At 32.0% G+C, this 22,727-nt stretch overlaps 5 protein-coding genes across 6 annotated transcripts; 1 reads left to right on the top strand and 4 right to left on the bottom strand.

The window, feature by feature from the left end:
• Nucleotides 1–452: 452 nt before the first annotated feature.
• LOC119615306 (probable phospholipid-transporting ATPase IF) lies at nucleotides 453–3,371 on the bottom strand (the record flags this gene model as incomplete). Its single annotated transcript, XM_037971373.1, has 5 exons — nucleotides 3,267–3,371; nucleotides 2,994–3,201; nucleotides 2,257–2,926; nucleotides 1,781–2,198; nucleotides 453–1,035 (listed from the first exon to the last, which is right to left on the bottom strand). Coding segments are annotated over exons 1-5 (1,882 nt in total), but the record flags the coding sequence as incomplete, so codon positions are not given.
• Nucleotides 3,372–5,488: 2,117 nt separating this feature from the next.
• Nucleotides 5,489–7,896, bottom strand: LOC119615309 (negative elongation factor D). Its single transcript, XM_037971377.1, has 5 exons — nucleotides 7,697–7,896; nucleotides 6,925–7,637; nucleotides 6,337–6,783; nucleotides 5,797–6,278; nucleotides 5,489–5,733 (listed from the first exon to the last, which is right to left on the bottom strand). Exons 1-5 carry the CDS (start codon nucleotides 7,760–7,762, stop codon nucleotides 5,702–5,704), a joined length of 1,740 nt encoding a protein of 579 aa, XP_037827305.1. The 5' UTR covers nucleotides 7,763–7,896; the 3' UTR covers nucleotides 5,489–5,701.
• A 320-nt stretch (nucleotides 7,897–8,216) lies between these two features.
• LOC119615310 (protein ALP1-like) lies at nucleotides 8,217–9,874 on the bottom strand. Its single transcript, XM_037971378.1, has 2 exons — nucleotides 9,207–9,874; nucleotides 8,217–9,141 (listed from the first exon to the last, which is right to left on the bottom strand). Exons 1-2 carry the CDS (start codon nucleotides 9,651–9,653, stop codon nucleotides 8,254–8,256), a joined length of 1,335 nt encoding a protein of 444 aa, XP_037827306.1. The 5' UTR covers nucleotides 9,654–9,874; the 3' UTR covers nucleotides 8,217–8,253.
• Nucleotides 9,875–11,401: 1,527 nt separating this feature from the next.
• Nucleotides 11,402–14,159, top strand: LOC119615307 (probable ATP-dependent RNA helicase DDX52). 2 transcript variants are annotated; one of them, XM_037971374.1, is made up of 5 exons: nucleotides 11,402–11,774; nucleotides 11,840–12,630; nucleotides 12,686–13,019; nucleotides 13,272–13,582; nucleotides 13,647–14,159. In XM_037971374.1, exons 1-5 carry the CDS (start codon nucleotides 11,700–11,702, stop codon nucleotides 14,005–14,007), a joined length of 1,872 nt encoding a protein of 623 aa, XP_037827302.1. In that variant the 5' UTR covers nucleotides 11,402–11,699; the 3' UTR covers nucleotides 14,008–14,159. The 2 variants fall into 2 exon arrangements, with proteins under 2 accessions (XP_037827302.1, XP_037827303.1); XM_037971375.1 differs by having other exon boundaries at nucleotides 11,412–11,774; nucleotides 11,843–12,630; nucleotides 13,647–14,147.
• Nucleotides 14,044–21,642, bottom strand: LOC119615308 (protein halfway). Its single transcript, XM_037971376.1, has 7 exons — nucleotides 21,229–21,642; nucleotides 17,457–18,118; nucleotides 17,156–17,390; nucleotides 16,929–17,045; nucleotides 16,708–16,869; nucleotides 14,762–14,869; nucleotides 14,044–14,693 (listed from the first exon to the last, which is right to left on the bottom strand). The coding sequence occupies exons 1-7, from the start codon at nucleotides 21,244–21,246 to the stop codon at nucleotides 14,412–14,414; spliced, it is 1,584 nt and encodes a 527-aa protein (XP_037827304.1). The 5' UTR covers nucleotides 21,247–21,642; the 3' UTR covers nucleotides 14,044–14,411.
• Between the last annotated feature and the right edge of the window lie 1,085 nt (nucleotides 21,643–22,727).

Below are 22,727 nucleotides of genomic sequence, written 5' to 3'. Positions count from 1 at the left end.
AGCCATAACTTGTTTAAAAATACGAATATAGCGATGAAATTCGACATAAGTAAGTTTCTAATGATCCAAAATCACTATGCAAAATTTTATGAGGATCGGTAAATAATTGACCCTACCCTCATATAAGGTCCCCTTCAAAAAATGACTTTATCGCTCATTACTGGCTTAAAAATACTAGTATATAGATGAAATTCGACATAAGTAAGTTTCATATGAGTCAAAATCTATCTAAAAACTTTTATGAGGATCGACCCATAATTGACCCTACCCCCCCTATATAAGGTCCCCTTCAGAAAATTACTTTAACGCTTATAACTGGCCTAAAAATACGAGTATATAGATGAAATTCGACATAAGTAAGTTTCATTCGAGTCAAACGAGGTTTGATGGTGGGTATATAAGATTCGGCATAGCCGAATATAACACTCTTACTTGTTCATCCCTATACCTACCACATTCTATAGTTTTATAACAATTGTCCATTAACTCTTTCCTCTTATCGAAAGCCAGCTGTGCCTGCCTTAGATCATTAATAAATTCTTCATATTCCTCCTCGGGTATAAATCTTTTAGCTATAGCTAATGTTCTTAAACCCTGTAGGGCGAATTCTGTTATATGTTGATCGGTTATTGAAATTAAATCCTTTGACTTTTCTCCACACAACTCAAAGATCACATTTTCAGCTCCTTTTGTATATAACCATTTACGCTCCATTCCATCCGATATTATAACACTCATACGTTTACGTTCCGAAGTAAATTCAAAAGTGTGTAGACGTTTGAACTCTACAATTTCGGAATTTTCGGGGTCTTTAGAACTTAAAATGTTTAATTTGATAAGATCATTATCATCGTCTAGATAATGAAGTCCTAAATTGTAACATGCTTCCAAAAGTGCTTTTTCATCGGGACTTGAGGCCTGATATTGGGGGCTGCTTGTATGACTGGTACTATTGTCGTCTATTTCACTGGGAGTTTGTGCAATTTGTACGGTATGACAAAGTCCAAGAGCTTTGAAGAATTCCAATTGAGGGTTCTACAAATAATATAAAGATGTCGTATTAGAATGCATATAATTAATGCTCGGTTAGAGACTTTTAGATCAACTGGATCATTTGTGAACGTTATAAGCAATCTTTACTGAATGACAAAATTTAGACCTTATAGTTTTTTCAAGTCTGTGAATCCTTTTCTTACAAACCTAATGAATGGATGTGAAATTTATCATCCAAAGTGAAAGTAGTTTCCGAAACTCTAAGATCCTTCTGAAATGGAAGGAGTTCTATTATTTCTCAAATCAAAACGGATAATATTCTAAAAAAGATAATGATTTGCAGATCTTTTCTCTCCTCTCACGTTTATATTAGATCATTTCTCTAATCATTTAACCCAATTGTCTTATTCTTTATTATACGGAATTAGAAAAAGGCTCCACATTCTCATTATCATTAAACTGACTTGGTCCAAAGGGACTAACGATATCTATGTTGAATTTAAAAAAAATTCAACTTTTGCAATCTATCCCAGTTCTAATTCTGATATCCTTTATTTATTATATTCAGATCGTGCATCTTCGTTTAAAGCCTCATTCATCTTATACAATTCCCTTATTCTCAATCTATCAGAATCGAACTGACATGAAATTTCAGACAGAGACCCTTTAGTAATCCGTAACAGAGGGTATAACATAACGCTTTGTGCTAACCCTGCGAGAAGCTGATCTTTCGTACAGATTGAGTTAAAGAATATTTTTCCCCATTTTCTAATCCGTTCATACTCACATCATCTGATACATCCATTTCCCAACGGACAGCCGTTTCTTGATCTACCAAATAACCATTACGATACATGTATTTTCTACCATCTATGGAACACTGCTGGAAAACCATTTCATTCTTTGTCAAAGTGCCCGTCTTATCCGAAAATAAAATATTTATTTGACCTAAATCTTCATTTAAATTTGAAGAATTAACCACAGCTCTCTGATCAGTTTCGGCATCATATAATTGCAAATCCTGCTGTATAAAGAAGGCATTGAATATTCGATAAAGTTCAATATTCATATACATCGATATAGGAACCATATAGTTGAAAAGTATCAGAAATGCCAAGAAATCTTCAATTATATTAGTGATTTCATTAACACGTATAGGAGGACCCAGATAATCCATTAGGGGAACTACATTAATTTCTTCATATCTGAAATTAATAGACATATTAGATGGAAGTTATAATAGGTTTGAAATATTTTTTTTACCTCCCCAACATATACAAGATGATACAAGCCACTATCATTATAACCACCAAAAATATTAGAAATTTATTAATATAAATCTCACTGGAGGCAGATTTATTACCGGTATAACGGCTATTCAATTGTAATTTTGTGGACATGCCCGTGTAAACAGCACAGCCTATAACTTTATCGGTATTTTTTATTTTCGAGCCTCTGAGTAAAAGATTTTCCTCAGATAAGGGTATTACCGAATTACTTGCATTTAACTCAATTTTACCCAAAAATGAATAAAGATCGGCTTTGGGACTTTCACATTCTATTATACCAACATTATTAATATGGTCTATACTATTTGTCAGAAGACCTCTGGGTACCATTAAAGTTTTCAAATTAGTTTCACCATCTAAATTGGCAGTGGTTACATGACATTTGCCATTAACATCGGTGGAATGTAATAAAACCACATCACAGGGTACATCACCATCTTTGCTGATAACAACTAAATCACCCGGACATATAAAACGAGATTCTATATATTGCTCTTGACCATTACGATATACCGTCACCGTGGAATAATTCACCAAATTATCATTTTTATAACGTTGAAAATCATCATAGGCTTCTTTAGCTCCGGTAACAATCATTACAAATAGTAGAGGTATTAAGGAGACCAAAGGTGAAATAGTACTGTCTGAGAGGATAGAGGACAAAATTTTATATAAGGAATTGTTTATGTATATATGATTTTAATTACTCACTTACGAAAAATGATATTATAGTAACCGCTAGAAAATAGAAATACACGGCTCTTCGGAATTGATCATAGAAATTTATGGGCAGGAATGTTAACAGAGTATATTTGGTAGTTTTGATGCGATTTAATTGTGGCGATTTCTTTTTACTTTTGTTGTCATTACTTCCGATTGTAATGCGAAGATTTTCGCTACTTTTACTGCTGCTGGAACCCTGAAATGAAACAACAAATTATACAAAATTCGATGCTTGATTTTTTCTATATACAAATAACATACCATTATTAATTATTAAAATTTTTTATATATTCCCGAAAACCTTTCACTTTGCACTTAATAATTTATAGCATTTTATCCGTTAAGCTTGCGTTTAGTAGTATTAACCAGTTCAATACAAAGTTAAATACTATTTATTTTTATGGTCTTCCTACTGTAAAATGGTCTCAAAATTTACGATAATGTTGGACATACTAATTGGGGGGCAATTGATAACGATAACACTTTTAATCGAAAATAAAGTAAGGTGCATATTTGTATTTAAAAGTAGATTAAAGATTAGGAATAGCCATTGTTATGCTAATTAAGAAGGCACTACGGAAAGAGATATGATATGAAAAATAAAGGAAATAATAATTTGTGAGTTAGTTAGTTAGTTAGTCAGTCAGTCAGTCAGTAGTTAGTTAGTTAGTTAGTTAGTTAGTTAGTTAGTTAGTTGTTAGTTAGTTAGTTAGTTAGTTCGTTAGTTAGTTAGTTAGTTAGTTAGTTAGTTAGTTGTTAGTTAGTTAGTTAGTAGTTCTTAGTTCGTTAGTTAGTTCTTCGTTCGTGTTTTCGTTTCGTTCGTTCGTTTTCGTTCGTTCGTTCGTTCGTTTTCGTTCGTTCGTTCGTTCTTTCGTTCGTTCGTTCGTTCTTGTTCGTTCGTTCGTTCGTTCGTTCGTTCGTTTCGTTTCGTTCGTTCGTTTCGTTCGTTCGTTCGTTCTTCGTTCGTTCGTTCGTTCGTTCGTTCGTTCGTTCGTTTCGTTCGTTCGTCTTCGTTCGTTTCGTTTTCGTTCGTTCGTTCGTTCGTTAGTTCGTTCGTTTCGTTCGTTTCGTTCGTTCGTTAGTTCGTTCGTTCGTTCGTTCGTTAGTTCGTTGTTCGTCTTCTTCGTTCGTTCGTTCTTTCGTTCTTTCGTTCTTCGTTATTCGTTCGTTCGTTTCGTTCGTTCGTTCGTTCGTTCGTTCGTTCTTCGTTTCGTTTCGTTCGTTCGTTCGTTCGTTCGTTCGTTCGTTCGTTTCGTTCGTTCGTTCGTTCGTTCGTTCGTTCTTCGTTCGTTCGTTCGTTCGTTCGTTCGTTCGTTCGTTCGTTCGTTCGTTTCGTTCGTTCGTTCGTTCGTTCGTTCGTTTCGTTCGTTCGTTCGTTCGTTCGTTCTTCGTTCGTTCGTTCGTTCGTTCGTTCGTTTCGTTTTCGTTCGTTCGTTCGTTTCGTTTTCGTTCGTTCGTTCGTTCGTTCGTTGTTCGTTCGTTCGTTCGTTCGTTCGTTTTTCGTTTCGTTCGTTCGTTCGTTCGTTCGTTCGTTCGTTGTTCGTTCTTCTTCCCGTTTCTTCCTGTTCTGTTCTAGTTCTCTTCTCCTTCTCTGTTTGTTGTTTCTGTTTTTTCTGTTTAGTTCTGTTCTAGTTCTGTTCTGTTCTGTTCTTTCTGTTCTACTTCTGTTCTAGTTCTGTTCTAGTTCTATTCTAGTTCTGTTCTAGTTCTGTTCTAGTTCTGTTCTAGTTCTGTTCTAGTTCTATTCTAGTTCTGTTCTAGTTCTGTTGTAGTTCTATTTTAGTTCTGTTCTAGTTCGGTTCTAGTTCTATTCTAGTTCTGTTCTAGTTATGTTCTAGTTCTGTTCTAGTTCTATTCTAGTTCTGTTCCAGTTCTGTTCTAGTTCTGTTCCAGTTCTGTTCTAGTTCTGTTCTAATTCTGTTCTAGTTCTGTTCTAGTTAGTTCTAGTTAGTTCTAGTTCTGTTCTAGTTCTGTTTTAGTTTTGTTCTAATTCTGTTCTAGTTGTTGTAGTACTGTTCGAGTTTTGTTGTAGTACTGTTCGAGTTCAGTTCTAGTTCAGTTCTAGTTCAGTTCTAGTTCAGTTCTAGTTCAGTTCTAGTTCAGTTCAGTTCAAGTTCTGTTCTAGTTCTGTTCTAGTTCTGCTCTAGTTCTGTTCTAGTTCTGTTCTAGTTCTTGTCTAGTCCTGTTCTAGTTCTGTTCTAGTTCTGTTCTAGTTCTGTTCTAGTTCTGTTCTAGTTCTGTTCTAGTTCTGTTCTAGTTCTGTTCTAGTTCTGTTCTAGTTCTGTTCTAGTTCTGTTCTAGTTCTGTTCTAGTTCTGTTCTAGTTCTGTTCTAGTTCTGTTCTAGTTCTGTTCTAGTTCTGTTCTAGTTCTGTTGTAGTTCTATTTTAGTTCTGTTGTAGTTCTATTTTAGTTCTGTTTCGAGTACAATTTTCAAAATATTTCAATTTAAAAAATATGAAAATGTTTTTTATTTTATTCATTTATTGAATACTTTATTATATTAAAAATTTAAATATAATTTTTACATACACACTTATTACTTGTTAATATTTTTTTTAATATAAAAGGAAATATTCCCAAAATAACCTAAAAAGGGGAGACGTACTTAAAATTTAAATTAAAACAAAAATAATAATAAAAAGAAAAAATATTTCACAACTAAACTAATTAAATCAAGCAATAGCCAGCTACGATATTACACTGTAGTATAATGAGCCTTGCAATGAACTAGAAAATAAATAAATAAAGTTATAAAGCTGGTAACAAAACAATAAAATAAATTGTCCTTACCTATAAATTCCGATACCGGATCATTATCACCCTCACCCCTCATAGTGCCGGTAATTTCTTCATTCTCCACCATAGGCAAAAATAACAATACAAATTCCGGCGAATAAGGATGGGTAATGGTTTCTAACACTTCAGTGACAAAATAACGTATGAGAGAAATATCGGTGTCTCCTTTGCCCCAACATTGCTTGATGTATTTGACCACAGGCACTACACAACCGCGTGTTAGTAAATTTACCATACGATCTAATAACATTTTCTTCATTTCCAACTGCACTAAAATTTCCAATTCATCTTGTTTCGATTCAAAGAGACGTATGAGCAAAGTTAAAATTTGTTGATGTAAAGTGGGATGGACAGCGGCTACCTCGTCGAGAATAGCTAAATGTGTGGGGCAACTATCGGTGGAAAGTTTAAAGTATGAAGGTTCGGTGACAGTGTTTTCTATCCATCGTATAACGCCCACGCCGACGACGGGGTATCTAGAAAAAGAAAAAAATATATAAATAATTTGCAACATTGTGAAACACATCTACTTACTTTATACAATTGAATAGTGTTTGCAATTCAGCTATTAGTTCAGTAGATCCCTTGTTGACATTACATATAGCATGGACTTTTTCTATCGCTTGTATAGTGCTCTTCAACTCCTCCTTATTTAAGACTCTCTCTGTTAAAGGCCGCTTTTTGGCAGGTGTATCTACTACTGAGGCCGCATAGGCCAAGAGGTAAATATATTTTGATTTATGTTCAGGATTTATCTTAACGCCTGCTTTAAAAAGTGAATCTACTAGTAATTCCAAGAATTGGGGATTTCTTATGAGATCAATAGGTGGAGGATCGGTGCCCGAATAGTTGCGATAAAGTACATTAATATCGGCTGGATTGAGGGTATTACGTGAGAGCATGGAGGATAAAGCCTGGCAGGCTTGAGGATAAGCAGCTGAACCATTAAGGGCCATAGTTATCGGAGTGACATTTTGATTGCTATAGAAACAGTAAATTGTGAATTTTTTTCTCTTATACTAGACTACACTATAATACAGACTAGTCTATAGATAAGTCTGTAGTCTAGTTTATTGACTTAACAAATTTCTTATCCAAAAATACACGAAGAATTCTACTTACTTTTGTAAAGCATATTTCGTAATCTCCTGTGACAAGCGTTTCATATTAAAACCCCCTTTAGGCTCTTGGCTCAAAACCTGAATCAAAACCTGCGAATAAACATACGTATGCTGACCATGACACACCATACGGGCACATTCTTGTATGGCACCCTGTATATCCTCAGGATTACTAAGAAACTTTGCTATTGAAGTTTTCAGAACACGCGAAAATACTTCAATCTGTTGAGCTGCTGTTGATATCGAAGTAATTTCACTTTGAAAACCGGCATCCGAAATCAATTTAATTGTAAAATTTAACATTAAACAATCGGGATACTCTTCAGCTAGACGATAAATCAAAGAACGCCAAGTAGGATGATCTATCATTTCGGTTAACCAGTCGGGTGTCTCACCCTCTTCGGTGAAAATGGTATCGGCTTTTTTGGGATCAAAAGTTTTCAATATCATATCCTTCAAATGATTCTCTACCATGGCCTGGACATCGGTTACTTTAACGCCCGCTAAAATTAACCATTCCGCCAATAAATTGGCCATTTGTGCCACGGCTTTATAGTTTTCTGACAGCATCATAATGACCTCTTCCGGCGAACCGCCTGACTGGAAATATCTCTTTAGTTGGGTAAATATACCCGGTTCCATAATGTAATCGGGCGTTAGAAATTTCTCCAGACATTCCTGTATGGTTTCTTGGGGATTATCCTCGGGCATTTCCTAAAATATATTAAAAGTATAGAAATTCTTTTTTTTATATCTCCTTTGGACAGTCTCACCTCATCTTCTCCTTGCTGCTTTGGCCTACCCTGTTGCCAACCAGTCTCATCATATTCCATTTCCATTGTTATTGTATTTTGTCTTAAATTTTTTATATTTTAATAAATATTAATTGAATATTTTCGATTCTAAATAAATTTCTTCGTAAAAATTGTTTTAATTTTTTCACTTTTGTTGTTTTTGCCACATTCTACGTATAATACAAAAGAAAATGTCAAAACAAGCCATCTAAATGCAGAGTTGCATTTTTAAAAACAGGGCTGTTTAAAAGTAGAGAGATAAGTAATCGATTACTTATTTAGTATTTTACAGGTGAGAAATTAACTAATCAATCTTCAATTCTTAGGCATACGTTTTACATACTTTGCAATTTATATCACTTTTTCCTTGAAAATTGAAAAATGGTTGGCTTAATCCTCCTGCCCCTAAAATTCATGCTAACTAATTGAAATCTTCATCAGTCCTAGACTTTTTTCTCGTTTAAAAAAAAAAAAACGTTAAAATAATAATAAAAACACATATTTTACTTCTAATACTTTATTAAATTCCAAAAAATTCACTTCACAACTTCATCCACCAAATCACTACGTTTCTGCACACCCTGAACACTCTGCTCACTGCCCACAGCATAGCCCTCACTATTATCGGCAGCCCAATTAAAAGACACCACCTCGCGTTTACGTTCAACGTAGTCATCCTCAATAGCGATACTTAAATTATGTAAAGCACAAATCGTTTCCAATATCTTGCGTACTTCAGCTAAATCTTTGGCCTCCAAAGCATAGAGGGCATTAAAACGTTTCGCCATAATATCCAAAGTATCAAAGCCCAATTTTAAAGCAGGCTCCAATAATTTATTAAATTCATGCTCCTTGCGAAAACAAGGATTGGCAAAAGGCTTCATTAGATAAGGTTTAAGAGGAAAACTTTTATTACCAATAAGATAACAATCTTTCGGCATGGTATTTTCATTTAAAGCCAATATCTGGCCCATAGGTGTTTCATCGAATGAGTATTCCTGTTCGAGTTCTACAAAACAATCTATAACTTTTTGATCAACATCACAGACAATTTGCAGGATTATAGGAATCTCTGAATCATCTGAAGCTAGAAATATGTCTAAACGTTTTGTGGCCAATACACCGAAGAGTTTAGGAAATATTTTTAAATCGGCATGTTTTTGAAAACCCTGCAATTGCAATTCTTGTGATTGCTGAGAATTGGGCCACTTAATGTAGGATTCATATTTGTCGGAAATAATATGCCAAAATTGACTGACAATGGTTTCACAATCACTCTGGGCAATTTTAAAACGTTTGGAAATTTCCTCAAAATGTTCATCGGTGGTTAGTTTCCATAAAGATAAAGAGAATACCGTTTGCGGTGGTACGCCAGCGGCAAAGGTGGAGGAACTTAATAAATGACGAATAAATTGAAAGGTTTTCTGCAAAATTAAGGTGGAACATTTTCAAATAATTAGTAACTTTGTGGCTTATTTTATAAACTCACCAAAAAACTCATTTTACTCATATGCAAATAGCCCTCAAATTCAACATTATCGAACTCATTTAACAGATTGACTTCTTTGGTCCTGGTCGATATCGGTTTTAACTTACTGTCTCTTACTTTTTTATGTTTCTTATTGAAATTTTCCAATTTTGCCGTCAGTTTACGTTTCTTATTCGGTTTTTGACTGCCTGAAGGCTTTTCATGCTCAGGCATTTCATTTCCTTCTGAGGGAGTTGCTTCACAAAACTGCTGTTTTAAAAAGAACTCTTCCGCATCATCGTCTGCTGACTCAAGTAATGGAAAACGTAATTTGACATTAGCATCTGCTTCGGTTTGGTTGCTGTGCCAAAGAAAATGTTTAGGTTTCTTATGTCCACTGCATTCATCTACCAGTATGTCCTTGTTAATAATCATTGCTATATTTGAGAATAGAGCACTTTCTTCCATTTTTTAACTTTATTATTGCAAAATTTTCAGCAGACACTAGTTTTTTGTTTATTCATGAGCAATTCCTTGAAAATAAAATCCTTTTTATATTTTATTAGGTGTGTTCGCGTACTTTCCAGTAAAAAAATATCTAGTAACTATTATAGAGCGTAATTTTTAATTTTCTCTCAGTCAAATAGTATCCAAAAAATTACGCCAACGCCAATTTGTAAAAAATTGCAAGTTTTTGTTTATAAACAAAGATTAGTAATGCCCTTTTGCTGAAATCTCAATCGCTAACAAAACACCAAAAAACAAACAATTGAAAATATGATTTTTCTTATAAATAAATGGATATTTAAAGTTAACAAAACATGTAATATCATTAAAAATATATTATTGTTTTAAAGCTACACGGCCACTCATCAAATTTGTTTGACACAAACGGTAAGTTTTTTGATGGTGTTAGTGAAGAAACTCACATGTATATATGCGGTGTGAGTTTTTTTTAATAACACAACCAAAAAACTTACCGTTTGAGTCAAACAATTTGATGTGTCGCCAAGGCGCTTAAAACTTCATGTTACAAACATATTAGGGTTCTATAAATCGACTTTCGAATAATCGAACAATCGACTTTTTGTCGAAAAAAGTCGAAGTCGACTATTTTGTTCCAAAAAAGTCGATAACTCGACTATCGTCTGTGAAAAAAGTCGAAAAGTCGACTTTGTGAATAAAAGTCGAAAAAAGCCGAAAAGTCTGAAAGTCGAAAAAAGTCGATAAGTCGAAAAAAGTCGATAAGTCGAAAAAAGTCGATAAGTCGAAAAAAGTCGAATAAAGTCGAAAAAAGTCGTAAAAAGTCGAAAAAAGTCGAAAAGTCGGAAAAAGTCGAAAAAAGTCGGAAAAAGTCGAAAAGTCGAAAAATCGAAAATTGTAGAAACAAGTCAAAAATAGTCAAAAATTTTAAAAAAGTGGAAAAAAAGTCAAAAACTCTAAAATAGTCGGAAAAACTCGAAAAAAGTCAAAAAATAGTCGGAAAAAAGTAGAAAGAAGTCGAAAATATTCAAAAAGTCGAAAAAATCGAAAAGTCGAAAAAAGTCGGAAAAAGTCGAAAAAGTCGAAAAAAGTCGAAAAGTCGAAAAAAGTCGAAAAGCCGAAAAGTCGAAAAGTCGACTATTTATAAAATACTTATAGTCGAAAAGTCTAAAAGTCGACTTTTATTTAAATGAAAAAAGTCGAAAAGTCGAAAAATCGACTTTTCATAAAATGCAAAAAGTCGAAATGTCGAAAAATCGACTTTTAACTAAATGAAAAAAGTCGAAAAGTCGACTTTTCATTTCAACTATAGAACCCTAAAACATATTATTAAAATAAAAATTTACACAAAATCGAAAAAGAGAAAAACAAACAAAATTGTTTTAAAAACGCTAGATTGACAATATTTGTTATGATTTCTCACATCAAACAAACTCTTTTTAAAACTAATTTGTGATGAATAAAATTAAAAAAAATTTCGTTTTCTTTAGTTTGTTTACATATGTTGGATATTTTTACTGGGGAAAAATATCCAGTAAAATAAAAAAATTCTCTATGAACGAACTGTCATATTTATCGCTCTCTTACTCTCTCGTTGCATCCAGTAATAATTGTTGCAAATTGTTACAAATTATGGAGTACGCGAACAGACCTATTACTACACTGGCATTTTTATGATAGTTATGCATAAGGTTTTTGAATAACAGCGGGATCCAAATGCTTAAAAATCGGTATTTGGAAGAAAATATTTTGAAAAAGCGAGATTTTGATAAAAAATTTAATTGATAAATATCAATATACTAATTTAATTGATAAATATCAATTAAAAAACATAATTTAGCGTTTTTAATAACAGCAATCTGGCTCTTTGTTTACATTTTGTTTATTAATTCACAATTGTGCTGTCACTCTCTCTTCAAAACAGCTGGCCTCACAATTCTAACACACGTGCAGCAAAACAATCTCTCTCGCTTAGCAAAGTTTACAAAAATTTTAATTTTTTATAAAAATTTAATAAAATATTAAATAAAAATGGATGCCCATGATTTATTTCGACAGCTGACAAGAGGCGTAAGATTTACCAAAAGAAATAAACCACAACATAAGGTAAATATTAATAAAAACAAACAAAATAAACTGATCTGAAGTAATTGTTTTCGTTTGCTCTCAAGCAGCCACACAACTTAGAAACACCTAAAAAACTCGAGGACGATATACAAATCAAGGATGAAGGCATAGCTACAGATGAAGATGACACTATGCAAGACCTAGAAGACCAGGAATCAAATAGCTCTTCCTTTGGAATACAGATCAAGGAGGAAATTGAGGAAGAACCACAAACATTTGAATTTATTTCTGGTGTTAGTAGCACTACTTCCAAAAAATCCAAAAAGAAGGCCAAACCCTTAACACCCGAGCAACAGGAAAAACTTATGGAGGAAGAAATGATACAAACAATACGTAAAGAAAATCGTATCACGGTATTGGGTAAAAATATACCGCCACCCATTTCCTCGTTTGAGGAACTACACACCAACTATAATATGAGCGAGAAATTAGTACAAAATCTAGTGAATTGTAATTATGCCAAACCTACTGCCGTACAAATGCAAGCTATTCCCATAATGCTTAAAGGTAGACCCTTAATGGCTTGCGCTCCCACCGGTTCGGGTAAAACTATAGCGTTTTTGGCTCCCGTTATTAACGATTTAAAAGCCCCCAAGAAAGTAGGCTTTCGTGCTTTAGTTTTAGCGCCCACCCGTGAGTTGGCACAACAAATCTATCGTGAATGCATACGTCTCTCCGAGAAGACAGCTCTAAAAATACACATTATTAGTAAGGTCAATCAGGCAAAGGCGAAGTTTGGTGAAAATTCCTCCAAAAAGTTTGATATTTTAGTTTCAACACCCAATAGAGTAAGATTTTTATTGCAACAAGAGCCACCACTATTGGATTTAAAGAGGTAAGCAGAATCTTCATTAACGAAACAGTGTTAATTTCTATTTTGTTTGTTATAGTATTGAATGGTTTATTCTCGATGAAGCTGATCGTTTGATGGAAGAGGGTCAAAATAATTTCAAAGAACAATTAGATGATATTTTAGCAGCCTGTACAAATCCCCACAAAAAGCTTGCCTTGTTTAGTGCCACCTACACAGTACCCGTGGCTAAGTGGGCATTAAAGAATCTTAAAAATTTAGCTCGTGTTAATGTGGGTGCTCAGAATGCTGCTACCGAATATGTGGAACAAGAATTGTTGTTTGTGGGTTCAGAGAGTGGCAAACTTTTGGCTGTACGTGATATGGTGAGAAATGGTCTGAAACCTCCAGTGTTGGTGTTTGTACAAAGTAAGGTAAGTTGATCGGATTGTTGATTTAAAAACTAAAGCTTTTTAACTATTGAAATTAGAATTCAACTAGAACAGATCTAAAACTGAACTTGAACTGAAATGGAACCAAAGTAAAATTGAACCAAAACTGAGCTTTAATTGAACTAAAACTTAACAAGAACTGAATTAGAATATTCTAGAACTGAACTAGAACTAAAATAGTTCTGAAAAATAACCAATCTAATCTTTTAATATAATTTCCTCTTACTTCCTTAGGATCGTGCTAAACAGTTGTTCGAGGAACTTTTATACGATGGCATAAATGTCGATGTTATACATGCCGACCGTACCCAACAACAGCGTGATAACTGTGTAAGAGCTTTCCGTGAAGGACATATATGGATTTTAATTTGTACAGAACTTATGGGACGTGGTATTGATTTCAAAGGAGTCAATCTGGTAATAAACTATGATTTTCCACCCTCCACTATATCGTATATACATCGTATAGGTCGTACTGGTAGAGCGGGTAGGCCAGGAAAAGCTATAACATTCTTTACACAAGACGATACACCACATTTGAGGAGGTAGGTTTTAGATTTTTTTTTTTTAATTTAAAAATTAGATATTTAATATAATTTTATCCTCCAGTATTGCTGAAATTATTCGAAATTCTGGTGGCAAGGTACCCGAATTTATGTTAAACATGAAAAAAGTCAAGAAATCAGAGAAAAAGAAATTAGCCAATTTTGCTCCAAAGCGTGAAGATATATCTACTAAAATCAAACCAGAACAAGAAAGACAAGATAAATTGGATAAAGCAGAAAAGGTGATAAAAAAGAAACAAAAATCTTCTAAGAAAACTGAAGAGCAGAGTAATGAAAATAATAAAAAATTAAAAAAAATACAAAAGTTAAAAAATACAAATTCGCCCGCAAAACAAAATAATAACAAGAAATCAAAACATCCAAAACAAAATAAAACTAAGAAAACTAAGCTTAAAACCCAATAGCTAAAGTTATACTAAATCCAATTAAGTAAAATAATATTTGTTAACATTTCATAGTTTATATATATTTTATATATAGTAACTTTTTTTTAAAGCTATAACAATACAGAAATTCATTATCTTATATTGTTTATAATAAATTCATAAAAAATACAATAAAATCTGTTTTTCTTTTCTAATTTTTCATAAACATTTATATATAATTGCACTTGTTTGATATGTGTTAAAGATTATAATAATCTTGACATTTTAGGCACTTTGTTTCCATTAAACATAAATAATTTTTTAAATTTGTAATTAAAAGAAGCTTTAAAAACATCTATCTATACTTTAAGCTTAAATTTATACACACAGTTTTTGTTTTTTACTTAATACTACAAAAAAAAAAAAAACTTAAATAATAGAAATTATGACTCACAAAGCCAATCACAAGGTAATTTTGGCATTTTACTAGCTGGCCAAGGCAAATAGCCGGCTGTTTTGAATACCCAATAATCATAGGAAACTTTGGTTATTAGGGCTATCAATAAAATAACTTCGGTAGCTATTAAATAATATACATAATCGGTCCAATCGTGTGGTGATTGACAAACTTTAATCTCTTGTAATTCCATTATACGCTGAGGTATATTACGACATTGTATCTCCACATAGTCGGGGATATCTTTACTGCGCTGCAGTAGCCAAAGCTGTGAATATTAAAGAAATATTTTCAATGAAAAATATCGGGGAAAGTTAATAATTGTTAACAAAATACCTTTAAAACTTTGGCCGAGTTACAATCACATATTAATTTATTGCCACCCAAGAATATCTGTCGTCCCACTATACTATCCAAAACATTGGTTAATAGATATTCAGGAAGCTGAAAAGATAAATTTGGTTTTACAATACTTCTTTAAACTAGAATAAAATTAAGCAATAGCTTAATTGGGGCTGAACTATAAAAGAACTAGAAATTCACTAGAACAGAACTAGAACTCAACTAAAACTCAACAAGAACAGAACTGGAATTCAACAGAACTGAACTAGAATTGAACTAGAACCGTACTACATCTGAACTTTAACTAAACTAGCACTGAACTAGAACAAGAACAGATCTAGAACAAGAACAGATCTAGAACACAACTAGAATATAACTAGAATAGAACCAGAATGGAACTAGAATTGAACTAGAACTGAACTAGAACTTAACCAGAACTGAACTATAACTGAAGTAGAACTGGACTAGAACTGGACTAGAACTGAACTAGAACTGAACTAAAACTGAACTAGAACTGAAGTAGAACTGAACTAGAACTGAACTAGGACTGAACTAGAACTGAAATAGAACTGAACTAGAACTGAACTAGAACTAAACTAGAACTGAACTAGAACTGAACTAGAACTAAACTAGAACTCAACTAGAACTAAACTAGAACTGAACTAGAACTAAACTAGAACTGAACTAGAACTGAACTAGAACTGAACTAGAACTGAACTAGAACTGAACTAGAACTGAACTAGAACTGAACTAGAACTGAACTAGAACTGAACTAGAACTGAACTAGAACTGAACTAGAACTGAACTAGAACTGAACTAGAACTGAACTAGAACTGAACTAAAACTGAACTAGAACTGAACTAGAACTGAACTAGAACTGAACTAGAACTGAACTAGAACTGAACTAGAACTGAACTAGAACTGAACTAGAACTGAACTGAACTGAACTAGAACTGAACTAATACAGAACTAGAACCGAACTAGAAATAGAACTAGAACAGAACTAGAACTGAACTAGAATTAGAACTGAACTAGAACTAGAACTGATCTAGAACTGGACTAGAACTGAACTAGAACTGAACTGATACAGAACTAGAACTGAAATTGAACAGAACTAGAACAGAATTGGAACAGAACTAGAACAGAACTAGAACAGAACTAGAACAGAACTAGAACAGAACTAGAACAGAACTAGAACAGAACTAGAACAGAACTAGAACAGAACTAGAACTGAACTAGAACTGAACAAGAACTGAACTAGAACTGAACTAGAACTGAACTAGAACTGAACTAGAACTGAACTAGAACTGAACTAGAACTGAACTAGAACTGAACTAGAACTGAACTAGAACTGAACTAGAACTGAACTAGAACTGAACTAGAACAGAACTAGAACAGAACTAGAACAGAACTAGAACAGAACTAGAACAGAACTAGAACTAGAACAGAACTAGAACAGAACTAGAACAGAACTAGAACAGAACTAGAACAGAACTAGAACAGAACTAGAACAGAACTAGAACAGAACTAGAACAGAACTAGAACAGAACTAGAACAGAACTAGAACAGAACTAGAACAGAACTAGAACAGAACTAGAACAGAACTAGAACTAGAACAGAACTAGAACAGAACTAGAACAGAACTAGAACAGAACTAGAACAGAACTAGAACAGAACTAGAACAGAACTAGAACAGAACTAGAACAGAACTAGAACTGGACTAGAACTGAACTAGAACAGAACTAGAACAGAACTAGAACAGAACTAGAACTGAACTGAACTAATACAGAACTATAACCGAACTAGAACAGAAATAGAACTAGAACAGAACTAGAACAGAAATTAAATGAACTAATACAGAACTATAACCGAACTATAACCGAACTAGAACAGAAATAGAACAAGAACAGAACTAGAACAGAAATTACACTCAAACTTACCCTTTTAATATTATTATTACGCAAGTACAAACGCTGAAAATGGTCCATAAATTTGGTACCCTCCAAGTCGTGCATTGACTCAATATGATTGTTATCGGCCAATAATTTTACAATGCTCTGATAGGTGGGATTATTATGGAAATGTTCACCAATTACAGTGATCTATAAATAAATATATATTACAATAATTCTCATGCAATAAGAATTATATAACAACTTACATTGTTATTTGTAATATTAAGCTGAAACGTATTTTCTGGTAATTTGGGCGGCAATTCAGTTAAACCCAAATTTGAGCAGTCAACACGACAAAATATTTTGTTCTTGGAGGGATCACCCTGTAAGGAAAGAAAATATAAATATTTATTGAAATTATACCGAGGAAAAATGTGAATAATGGTAAACAAATATCCAAAAATTCCTACTGATAACATTTTGGATTACCTACCGCTGATAACATATGTTCTGGAGCACATGTACAATTTCCTTTGCCTGGTATAACCGGACAGTCTGTATAGAAACGTTTAATTATATCGATTTGACTTATAGCTATATAATCCGTGGTATTAAACCAATTAAATGTGGAATCCATTAAGCAAAATGAACTGTTGGGGGCCACAAATTTAAATGAACCACGAAATATAGTTTCTACCAAATTATTGCACAGCATGCGTTTGTTATCTCTAAATGGAAAAAAAAACAATAAGAAATATTTATAAACGAAATGCATAATTCATTAATTCTATTACCTTATATCCATGGTTATATTTTGATTGGGACCCAACTTGGGTATTTGTGTTAGATTATTTTTGGAGAGATTTAAGAATTTCACAAAAATCGGTGTTATGGAGATATTCAATAGATTATTATTGGATAAATTAAGGCACTTTACTTTCGACATGCGAGAAAATGTTTTCACTATACGTTTAATATTGCCATCCGTTATGGCCAATGATTGTAGTGTTTGAAAGATCGGTGATGATAAATCAATTTCTGTCATAGTGGCATTATAAATATGTAGATTAGTCCAATTGGCGGTATTGGGACAAGTGCTTATCATTGATAGTTGAGTGATATTACAACAATACCAATTGTTGTGGGTGGTATTTGAATTGGGATGTTGACGACATTGACAGGTATTATTGGTATTGGTGTTGTTATAGAAATTAAGGCACAAATTCTCTTCCATTTGGAAGCAATAGTCGGGAGCCGTTTCAACTTGTGTTGTGACCAGAGATTTATTGGGTTCTGTGGTAGCTAAAGCATTGCCATTGCCACTTGTTGCTAAACCGCCAGAACTGCTTATACTTGGTAGTACAATTTGAGGTTCCTGTAGAGCAGGACTTTCCTCTTCTGGCCTGCCTCTAACAGAAGCTCCACTGTAAATGATTAGGGCTATAAGGGTATAATACTGTAAAGATAAAAAATAAAAACTTACAAAGTCATTGGCAAAAAAAAAACGCAAATTGTTATTAAATATAATATTGGTCCTACGGGTAGTCTATATTATTTGCTTAAACAAATATTGACCAACTGTGTAAATGAATAAAAGTCAGTGCAGCAGAGTACAGCAGTAGTTAGTAGAAGGGTATGTTAACATATTTATAATATGTCATGTATTCTAAGGAGTGCCAATAACCATAGATAAAAGCAACACATTTAACCGTTTGTTAGGTTTAATTAATTTATCTTGTTGTTATCATTTTTGTGTGTTTTTATTTGTTTATTTATTTACTAAATGGAAAAAAAATTGTGCTTAATTGTGGTATTATGCTATTGTGCTTTAAGATCAGCTTTTTTATTTTAATTCATTTGTTAGCATGTTGAAAAGTAAATAATTAAATTTTTAGCTGTTTTTTTAATTTGAATTTCAAATTCTATAATTATCTCTGTTACTCTAAAAAAAGTGTTAAAATGTCAAAATACCATCATTACTTTGCAGATTTTAAAATTTTGTAAAACAAACGGAAATATGCTTTTAAATAACAAGATTTCAACTGTTTTTGATTTTTTTAGGGCTAAATAGACAAATATATTTGACTAAATAAAACTGTATGGACTTGAACAGTTTATAGTAAATACTTTCACTTATATTCTAAACTATAGGTCAGTGTATATTGTAGACTATGGACCAATTCATAGCCTGAAGCAGTTTAGAGTCTAGAATATAATCCATTTTATAGTTTAGTCTATAAATCAGTTTTTAGTCTAAACTAAAGACCAGTTTTTACAGTGTTTACGGAGTAAACTATATACCAGTTTATGGTATTGACTATAAACCACTTTATAGTCTTAATCTCGACTATGGACCATTCTACAGTCTTAGCTATAGACTATTCTATAGTCTTGACTGTAGACCTTTTTATTGCTTAGACTACAGAACATTCTATAGTCTTGATTATAGACGTTTTTATAGTCAAGACTATAGACTATTTTATATGCTTGTCTTTAGACCATTCTACGTAGAATATATATATAGTGAAAACTGTACAGTTTTCACTATAGACCATTCTATAGTATTGACTATAGCTCATTCTATACTCTTGACTATAGCTCATTCTATAGCCTTGACTATAGACCGTTCTGTAGTCTTAACTATAGACTATTCTGTAGTCTTAACTATAGCTCATTCTATACTCTTGACTATAGCTCATTCTATAGTCTTGACTATTGACCATTCTATAGTCTTAACTATAGACCATTCCATAGTCTTAATTATAGACCATTCTATAGTCTTAACTATATACCATTCTATAGTCTTGATTATAGACCATTCCATAGTTTTGACTATAGACCATTCTATAGTCTTGACTATAGACCACAGATTATTTCATAGCCTGTTCTATAGACCAGTTTATAATCTATACTACATATTGGTCAGTTTATAGTCTAGTCTATAGACCAATCGTTATCCTTTTGTTTTTTTACAGACTTATATTTTTTTTAATTACAATGCGTCTGCCAAAAACAAATAAATCTTCTCTAATGCAATATCACACCTAGAAAACAATACATATGTATCGTGTTACTGTTTATCTTCTTTGTGATTATTTTTCCAACACAATTCATTTATTCAGACTTTTATTTTAGGTGTTTAAAGTATTTATCTATTTATTATGCACAGAATACAAAGTTTAAATACGAAAAAAAAAACTCTTAAATATCACAACTTAGTGATAATTAAATCATTAATTAACAGCCCAGAAAGTTACTAATAAAAGCAACAAATATTAATACGTCAATACAATAATAAAATGTTTGAAATTGTTAAAAATGTGATTGTAAAATTATTAAAAAAAAATTAAGATTCTAAAAATAGCTAGTTAACATAAAAACTCGTGCTTGAGTAGGAGTAGATAAGGAAAATTCATTTCAATATAAATTTGAAATTTGGCATAAGTGAAAGAAGTTTAAGACCGGAGCTTCATTTTGATCGAGGCTTGTTTTTAAGGGAAATAAATATTATCCGAAATTGATTTTCGATATAACCCGAAGGCTTATTTTAGAAAACTTTTTCTTGTAGTAATAAGAAAGAAAAGAAAATTTTACGATAAATTAAATTTTCAAGTGGAAAAAATTTAAATTAAAATATTTCTTTAAAATTTTGAAATTATTAGCCAACAATTTAAATATTAACCATATTAAATCTTAAAAAAATATAAAAAATCAGCAATAATATAATAAAAAATTAAACACAAAAATGTACACATAAAAATAAAGATAAACCCACAAAGCAAAACAAATAGCAAAAGAAAAAGACAAGAAATAAATATCGGGCATGCCCGACCATATAACACCTAACAACAGAAGGCTCTCTTGTCAAGGCAATAGACAAGTCTAGAGTCAAGATTATAGAAATGCCCATAGTCAATACCATAGTGTAGTCTATTGGCAATATTATAGGATGATCAAAAGTCAAGACTATAGACTGGTCTCTGATTAAAACTATAGGCAAGAATAGTCTATAGTTAAAACTATAGATTGGTCTACACTGCAGACTCTACAGATAAGACTATATGTAGGGGGTCCATTCAAAACTGGTCTATTGCCAAGACTGGTGTATTGCCAACATTATAAGGTGGTCTAATGTCTCATAGTCTGATGGTGTAATGTCTCATAGTCTGACTAAAGGGTGATTAATGTTGGTCTATAGTGAAGACTATAAAGAAGTCTATGGTTATCAAAATTGTAACCTGAAAATGTTGTTATGGAACCCTTATTTCGTTGCAAACATAAGTAGGAACACATAATACCCATCTACAACTATAGTGATGTACAGTATAATAACAACAAATTCCACATTGAAGTTAAAAATAGAATCGCAAGGAATTAAAATTAACCACACAATCAATGCGCCAACAACTTAACAAAATGAGATAAATAAACATTTATATAAACGTACTTCATCATAGTGATTTTTTAATGTAAACATGTGTTTATGAAAATTTCTTCACAAAGAAACAATAAAATTCTTTGTTATTTATTTAATCTGTTTAAAAATATTCAAAATATTAAACTTACTTTTAGATAAAGATACATTTTGTTTTTGTTATTGAGATCTTTTGAAAAAAAAAAATGCAAAATATTTTAAAAATATTTTGTTTTTATTTAATTGCACTCATTTTTTTAGATGTCGTTGTTTTAAAATTTTCTTATTTTATTAATAATTTATTGCACTTTATTTACACGGCCATAATGTAAAGGCACGTAAATACACGAGTCAACGACCACTTGTTGCTTCTCTTTTTTCACATTTATAGCTTTTTTTGTTGTAAATATACGTTGTAAAAATAACGTTGTTATAATAACAATACTAGTTGCTTGTTTTTGAACTAAAAATAAACTTATTTCATAAAAATTTATAAGTAATAAAAAACGAAAATAACAAAAAATATCATCAACCGAAGACGAGAAATGTCAAAAAACAACTGAGAGAATTTTCTAAGCAAAATAAGTAAATAACGGAGTTGTTCGAATCTCAGAAATCAACGCCGTTGAACTCTATTGGCAGCGACTAGTTAATAAAATGAAAAAGTAATAATTAGGTTTATTATTTATTTAATTTATTATTAAGATTTCTAGAATAAATGCAAACTGAAAGCTGGAAATGTATAGCTTTTAGATGTAAAGGCGGCTGTCAGTGCTGGTCTCTGATTACATCAAATAAAACAGCAACAGTTGTTTAAAGAGTTGTCAGATTCTATAATCTCTACTATACTTTTTTAATTAGTTAATTACCGTTAAATTTAAAACGTGTACGTATTAAACGAAAGTAAAGAAATAAAAAGTGACAAAAAACTTGGGTTTTATAAATTGAATGTTGGCAAATCGGCTATGTTGTAGACTAAAAGTCGATTTTGTAAATAAAGCCATAATAAGTCAAAAAAGCCAATAAGTCAAAAAATTCGAGAAGTCGGAAAAAGTCTATATAAAAACGTAATTAGAGTTATTCTTACAAACGTACAAAACAAAATAATATCTTTCAATCTGGGTAAAATTTAATCTAAAATTTAAAAACTTTTTCTATGCGATACTGGCCAATTTATGACTATTATAATTTAACTCGGAAATATTTCTTCTTAGCACGTCAAAGTTTTATATGAAACGAACTTTTCGTTCAGAAATTTTAGTAAAATTATTTTTTGTTATTTTTACGATATTTAACATTGTACATGACATTTTCATTGTTTAAGCGTTTATTTAGTTTTATATATAAGCAATACTGACATCAGCTGTTGTCATTTTTGCTTAGAGTGGCCATATTATAACATTGTTATTGAGCCATTTTGAGAGAAATATGTTTACATTATAAATGGGCAAAATAATATAGTTTTTCCTAAAAATTTCTTTAAATACCATAAGAAATTATTGAATTTACATAATTCTGGTTTATGAAAATATTTTTCATATATAACACTGTTTAAAAAATTGTATTCCTAAAAGTTGTTTGAAAAATACCTTGGTTCGCTATGTCTGAAAACTCTATTTCCCGTTTTCAATGAAAATTTCAAAACAAAAGA

The sequence above is a fragment of the Lucilia sericata genome, unplaced genomic scaffold, assembly GCF_015586225.1.
Source record: "Lucilia sericata isolate MDLA Ls3-8-SP2 unplaced genomic scaffold, ASM1558622v1 Contig004844F_arrow, whole genome shotgun sequence".
NCBI lineage: Eukaryota > Metazoa > Arthropoda > Insecta > Diptera > Calliphoridae > Lucilia > Lucilia sericata.
This window is presented reverse-complemented; position numbering and strand designations above follow the sequence as displayed.